This window comes from Myiozetetes cayanensis, unplaced genomic scaffold (assembly GCF_022539395.1).
Source record: "Myiozetetes cayanensis isolate MyiCay16 unplaced genomic scaffold, myiCay2020 scf1126, whole genome shotgun sequence".
NCBI lineage: Eukaryota > Metazoa > Chordata > Aves > Passeriformes > Tyrannidae > Myiozetetes > Myiozetetes cayanensis.
This window is the reverse complement of record NW_026086745.1, coordinates 1-7,273: the sequence shown is the minus strand read 5'-3', so window position 1 is coordinate 7,273 and position 7,273 is coordinate 1. Positions and strand designations below refer to the sequence as shown.

The 7,273-nt window shown below is 48.0% G+C and overlaps 1 protein-coding gene across 1 annotated transcript; it reads left to right on the top strand.

The window, feature by feature from the left end:
- Positions 1 to 3,549: 3,549 nt before the first annotated feature.
- On the top strand, positions 3,550 to 7,223 carry LOC126635176 (ankyrin repeat domain-containing protein 26-like). Its single transcript, XM_050306136.1, has 4 exons — positions 3,550 to 3,825; positions 4,506 to 4,741; positions 5,417 to 5,641; positions 5,725 to 7,223. The coding sequence occupies exons 1-3, from the start codon at positions 3,571 to 3,573 to the stop codon at positions 5,616 to 5,618; spliced, it is 693 nt and encodes a 230-aa protein (XP_050162093.1). The 5' UTR covers positions 3,550 to 3,570; the 3' UTR covers positions 5,619 to 5,641; positions 5,725 to 7,223.
- Positions 7,224 to 7,273: the final 50 nt, after the last annotated feature.

The window sequence follows — 7,273 nt, the reverse complement described above, 5'->3', positions numbered from 1 at the left end:
AGCTGGTGACTGTAGCTGAGAGTCTCTGCCCTCCTCCCCTCCCCTTTTCTCCACCACAGCATGCTGCCTGCCGGCCACCGGAGACTGGAACTGTGCCGGCCTGGAGAGAGCTGAGACCACCGTGCCACATGTTCTACCTTTTCCTTCTAGCCTTGTAATTTTTCTGAAGGGCTAAAAGTGCAGCTTAACGGGACCCTGCACAGCCTGGGACATGGCTGGGTGTGAGTTCCAGAGGACTAAAGCTGTCAGACCCCCTGAAGCTAAAAAGAGAACATCAAAAATGCAGCAGATACAGAGGGAAAAAAAAAGGCAGAAAACTACTTCCCCCCTTTCACACACACACACCAGCTTGGCAGGAAAGGTGGTATGGTGGTATCTTTTCTCTGCTTCTAAAATATAATCTAAAGCATTTTCCAACCTTTTGTTTTTTCCTCTTTCTCTTTGCATCTCTTAGCAATTAATAAAATCAGATTTTGGTATCAACAGATAACTTATGTGAGTTTTAATTTTGCTCAGGGGAATATCCAAATCTGAAGTTCTTTCTGCAGTATTTAAGCAGATTATAAGAGTGGTACATTGTAACGTCTCTGCCCCGAGAAAGCTGGTGCAGAACCTCTGGGCCTTCACTTTGTTTTGTCATTGGGACAAACGGGGACAAGATGTGTTTTAAAGTTTCTCCCTGCCCTGCTGTGTGCTGCCGCTTGGCTGGTGGAGCAGCAGAGCAGAAATTCCCTGTTGGCATCTGGCAAAGCAGCAGGTGCCAGCAGTGACGATGGGGTGGGGGGTGAGGTGTCTGCTCTTCAAGAGGGCCAAGACAAAGGCATTGGGGAATTGTCCCGGAACTCTGGCATGGCAGGCTTGGAGCGCTCAGTGGGCATTTCTTGAGAGCTCGGGTGCCCTTAACATCTTGTAATGCCTTAACATCTTGTAGGTGGGGTTAGTGCTGTGTTGTGGTTTTGTTCTGGTTCAATTTATTTTTATATTTCCCACACAATTACTATCAGTTGAGAGAAGGTTTATGCAGACAAAAAGAGACTGAATTGGAAAAAAGGTATGAGTATTTATTATTAACAAACTAAAACTAAAGAATTATATTTATAATAATTTTACTTAAGTAAAAGGTATTATGTATTTACAAAAGATACTTTTCCCCCCCACTTCCCTTTATATCAGTCCAAGGAGGAGAAGCAGTCCTTTTCTGTTCTTGGAATTCCAGCTCTCTCTCTCTTCAGTAACTCTGCAGCACTTTCGTCGCAGTTGGAACTTCTTTATCTCTCTCTTATTCTGTGTTGACCTCCAGGGCTAGGCTTACCCCCCTCCTGGGCTAAAACCGAAGATTGAGGGTTACCCAGGTCCTGAAGGGTCTCCTTCCATAGGCTTGCAAGGGGACACTTGCTTACTATGGATCTTCTTCCACAGGGTTACAGGGGATAATGGTTTAAGAGTTCACCCCTGTTTCCCTATGGAGGTCCCTCCCCATGGGAGAACAGTCCTTGATTGACTTCTCGGCATGGGTCTAGTCTGGATCCCTTACTCGGATCCCAATATCCCACCTGAGCCATTTTCTGCTCCAGCGTAGGTTTTTTTCATTCCCCTCAGGGTCATAAATCTTCAACATTCCTACCTGAGCCGTTTTTCTGTTCCAGCGTAGGTTCTCTCAGGATCACAAATCTCCAGCACCAGCAGCATCATGGATCTCTCACTGAGATCCCAAGCTTATCTGAGCCATCTCGCTCCAGCATAAGCATCGTCCCCTTCGAGGGTCACAAAGTCTTTAACAGGACTCTGCCTTATCTGAGCCGCTTTTACTCCAGCATAAGGCTTTTTCTCTGTTAAAGTCACAAATCTCTGGTGCATCCACAAGCTCCTCTGTGAGCCGCATGGGGGTCTCTTCACCCCAACAAACTTCTACAGGTGGCAGGGATTTTATTTTACAGTCTTTACCCTGCTGAAGGGAAGGAGAGTGAAAGGGAGAAAAAGCAGCTCTCCCCCCTTCGAACTTTTCTTCTCTCTCCTGCGACTGCAGCTTTGACCTTGGAAATTCTGTTATCTCATGGCTGGAATTCTTCTGCAGCGACTTCTCGTCTAAGCAGTTCATCTTTTAAACTTTTTTTCTTCACTTTCTCACAAGACAGAAGGGAGGCTTCAGTACTACACCTGCCCCCCCCCGGCCCAAGCCGGGGGAGGAGGGGGCCTTGGCCCTCCTCGGGCCCGCTACCCTTCTACATGGCTGCTGCTCCTAATTTCAACTACGCAACCACCTTCTCTTCCGTTTTCTTAAAGATGTAATTAACAAAGGCGTCACTGAACTTTTTGATTGGTTTTTTGTCCGGAAATCACCTGGACAAAACCATCCTCAGCCCCAGGGATGGGCTGATGGGCAAAACCACGACATGCTGCTGTGTTAAAGAGGAGATGTCTGGCAGGATTCCTTGCCCCTCAGGCCCATAGAAACATGCAAGTTGCATTCAGCATGGCTCAAGCATCTGTTAGCTAATCTTTGAAGATGCTCTTCTCTCCCAGCATTCAGTAGTTGAGGGAGTTGTTACAGAGGGGGATGTAAAAGTTGCAAGTCTTTCCCTTTCTGTGTGTTGTTCCCAGGCAGTACAGCAGAAGCAGGAAGAATGTGTTGCTGTTCTGCTGGAACACGGTGCCGACCCGAATCTGGCAGATGCTGACGGTAACACTGCCCTTCACCTGGCTGTGCTGTCCAAAAATACAGCTGTGGCAGGGCTGTTACTCCAGCATAATGCCAAGAGTGATGCTCAGAACCAGGTAACCTTGGCATGTGGGTAAAGTTGCTCTTTCAAACAGGTGCAGAGCTTGTCTGCACAGAGGGGTCTGTAGCTTTGGGGGACTAGGTAGAAACAACAGGAGAGTCAGTCTGATTTTGAAAGACACTTCTGCTTTGGATTCTGTTACTTAACACAGTTTGTCTTGCATTGGATTTTCTGGTAATAAGACCTGTATTTCTTCTGAAGCTCTCAAAGTGAAAACACCAGACTGGAAACCACTGTCCAACAGCTGAGTGAGAGCGTTGAAGCCCCTCAGAGAGACCTGCAAACCTCTGCCTCAGTAAGCTGCTCATAAATTTCCCTGTTTGTGACTCTTGAGCAGAGCTGCCCATTTCTGTGGAGAAACTGCAAGATGAAGTTTTCCTGGAGAGCCAAGGGGAGCTCAGTTTCTGCATTCTCCTCAGTAGAGGCTGCTCAGAAAGCAGCCTGGTCCTTTCTCCAGCTGCTACAAAAGCCCTGAGGGTATTTTCTGTGGTGGACACTAGAGGAATAGAGATTATAAATTATGAGTGTCATTATGAGCTCCAAGGGACCCAGAAGTATTGCTCCCAGAAGTATCTCACAAATTCTTAAGTAGGTCTAAAGTGTCTACTTTCTGTCGGGGAATCTTTCCAGTGTTTTCCATGCTCATTTCCAAGAGATGATAAATACAGTTTCACTGGCCACCCCTTTAGATATTTTTCCAGATCTCACTGCCTTTAGATCATGCTGAGTTTCCTTTTCTTTTTTTTTTTTTTTCTGTGTACAGGTTGGTGAACTTTCCCAGCAGCTGGACATGGAGCCTAAAACAGGCATGCAGCTGGAAGCCCAAAATCAGGATTTGCAAGAAGAGCTGTCCACTCTGCATGGGATGTGTGAACAACTGGAGGTGGACAAATGCCAGCTGCATGAAGAGGTGAAAAAACTCCACCATCATTTGAAGAATTTCACGCTGGATGGCAGCCAAACAAAACAATGTGAAAGAGACGTGGAAGAACAAGCAGACAAGGAAATAACACAAAAGCTACAAGAAGTCAATCAGTTTTTGCAAGTAAGTGAATTTCTCACCAGTGTCCACGTAAACTTCTGTTATGGCCACAATTTCTGGTATTTTCCTTTCCCTCCTGCATTCTCTTAGTGCTGTACTTCTGTCTGTGATGGAGGCAGTGGGAGAAGGGCAGATGGTTGGGCAGCAGTGCTGGGTGTGTGATGTGCCGGCAGGTCCCTGAATCCAAAGCCTGCCCAAGGCACATTCCCAGTTGGCAGTGCCTGGGGAAATCTCTGTCCCCTGCTCTGGTTCTCTCTGCTCATCTTCAAATGGGTTTGGCAACTTGCAGCTGTCATGGCCAGACATTGGGGTGCTGCTTTGTCCTTGTAGGGGGGAAAGTGCTCAGAAAAAAAGTCCCTGAAATGACAGGGGTGGGGTGAGGGGGGTGCAGGTGGGGATGCTCTGATTGTCTTTGAAGCATCCTTTTCAATATGCCCTGTCCTGCAGATACAGTGTCTTTTCATTGGTAGCTTTGACTAAGAGTGCTGATTTGGCCTCTTTTTGAATGAGAAGAATTATTTACCCTGGTAGCTCCTGGGTTCTGCCTTGATTGCTGCTGCTTGTGAGGAGGCACAGCCACCTCTCTGAGCTAAGCTGGGCCCTTGAAACTCGGTATGTGCAATTTTCTGCTGGGGAGAGTACTGTTTTTCTTGTGGTGGTTGAAGGTGCACTGTCTCATTCAGGCACAGGCAGCCTACCAGGACACATTAGAAAAAATCAGAAGCAGTCATTTTGACTCACTGAAAAACCAGTTAGAAGACAGAACTAGAGATCTTGAACGTGCACTGGGAAGGACAAAAAGCAACCAACAAGAAAGACCTTTTCAACAAGAATCCAGGCAGCCAGCAGTGGACAAGTACATAGAGCTGTACCTGCAGGAAGTGAAAACCAGCAAAAGCCTCGCAAAGAAACTGGAAAGGTAAGTTCATGGTTTTTTTGGAGTGGTAATCACAGACTCCTTTTTCCTTGTGCATTTGCCTTCTAAAATCCCTTTTCTACATCTGGCCAGCACAATGTGTGAAAGCATAACATGGCATATTTGTGGGGAAAGCACCTCAAGACCCTTCCCTTCACCAGACCTGTCTTCCTTTCTCCATAGAGTTCCAGCAGTAACACCACAGTAGCACCATTACAGCATGAGTGGTGTCTTTTTCCAGCTGATGTTGATTTAACAGGCAGTCTTTTTGCCAATCTCTAATCTCCTCCTCCTCCTGTGTGTAACAGAAAAGATCAATCTTGTGGCCTTTCCTGTTTGAATAAGGAGAGGCCTCTCAGAGAGCAGAGTTGGATTCTGTGAATCAAAAATAAGAATGATCTTTCTGTTTTAGCAGTGGCTCTGAGGTTTGAGCTTTCCCTTGAAGGCCAGCAGGGTAGCCCAGAGTTCTTATGGAGGTGACACTTGCTGCTCCTTGCACTTGGTGTGATTTTTTGGAAACAGGCCCTCTGCACAAGCTCAGATCAAAGGATGTGCTTGTTTTGGACTCTCTTCTTCCCTTGGCATTTAGAAGTCAAGGAATAGTCAAGGACATAGAGGGGAACTTTGCCAAAGCGTTGCTGCCCAAGGTGACTCTTTGTGTGCCTCTGAATGTTTCAGAGCCAAGGAGAGACTTGAAGAGGCCAACCCGAAGCTCCTTTGGGAGCGCCAGAGAAGCAAATCTGCAGCCACAATCAGTGATGTCAGCAGACGTCTGGCTGCAGTTCCACCTCTGGATTCAGCTGGCCTGGGACACCTTGGGAACCATCTGGGACTGGGCAGAACTCCCGGCCTCAGAACACACCCCAGCCACGTCTGGTAAAGCCAACGACTTTTGGTCAGCAGGTTGGTACAAATTTTCCAGTGTGGGAGAGGACAGAAAATGTTGAAATGGAAGCACTGAGCTGTGTAACTCCATTCTTTTACAGAGCAACTGTGGCAAAGAGCACTGTGAGGCAGGAACTTCCCACCTAAGTTCAACACTAAATTTACATGTCCGGTCTGTGTGACCTGTTTCAAATGGCTGATGTCACCATGAGTGCCAAATGCCATCAGACATCTGTGAGACACCGAGGAGGAGCCAGCCACGTCCCAAAGTCCAGCGCTGCCCCAGTGGTGGCAGGCCTGGCCCAGCCGTCCCAGGGAGCAGCACCCAGGCCAGGCCGGCACCGCCACAACCACAACCACTGCCTGTGCACTGCCTGCTCTTCCCTGGCACGAGCCCTTGGTGCCAGTGGGGCAGGCAGGAGCTTTCCTGCTGCCCGCTCAGCCCCTTGGCCACGGATCTCCTTCTGCCACGCCAGTTGCGGCCTGGAGCGACGGCAACGACACTCCCTGTTCGGGAGGGTGCTCAGGGCTGTGCCAGGCTGTTCCTTGGCACCTGTGTCCCACGAGGGCAGGAGCAGCAGTGCCAGGCTGCCAGCACCAGGCAGCTGCCTGCAGGTGACCGTGTGAGCCTCGGCAGCGTCCGGCTGAGAGCGCGGCACAGGGAGGCACCGCAGCCACGGCTGCAGGGACAGCACCTCGGGCATTTGGCTGCCCCAAGCACACACTGCCAGCCTGGGCTCACCCAGTGATTCCTGTCACCAGCCTGGGATTGCCCTAAACACACCGTAGGGCTTGAGCTGGGTCACAGTTTCATCACAGTGTGCCAATAGATAGTAGGGCACAGATAGATTAGACAGATTATAAGATAGGTAGATAGACAGATAGATAGACAGATAGATAGTTAGATAGTTAGATAGACAGACAGATAGATAGATAGATAGGTAGATAGATAGATAGATAGATAGATAGATAGATAGATAGATAGATATTAATAGATTATATTTTTTCTGCGGTGTTCATCACACCTGCGTGATGCCTAGTGCAGAATGTCAAACGGATCATCGCCTCGTGCGCTGTAAACTTAACCTCCACCTTAAGTTCAAACCTAAAAACGGTGGCATTCCTAGAAGGAGACTTCAAGTTAACAGTCTTCAATCAGCTACAGTGAGGAACAGCTTCCAGGCAAATCTTCAATCCAGGCTCAAAGTTCATTCCACAGACTCCTCTCCCGAAGCGCTTTGGCAACTTATTAAAAGTAGCATTCTGCAGTCCTCTGAAGAATCCATAGGGTTCTCCTTCAAGAAAAACAAGGACTGGTTTCATGAAAACAATCATGAGATCCAGGAATTGTTGAGTAAGAAGAGAACTGCTCCCCAAGCCCACCTTGCTCAGCCATCTTGTCATATAAGAAAAGCGGCCTTTCGACTCGCATGCAGCAAGCTGCAACAGAAACTTCGTGACATCCAGAACAAGTGGTGGACCAATCTAGCAGAAAAAATCCAATTATGCGCAGATACAGGTGACTACAGGGGATTCTATGAGGCTCTGAAAACAGCCTATGGTCCTACACACCAGGTTCAAAGCCCATTACTCAGCGCAGATGGCCAAATGCTTCTCACAGATAAAGTTTCCATCTTGAATCGAAGGTCT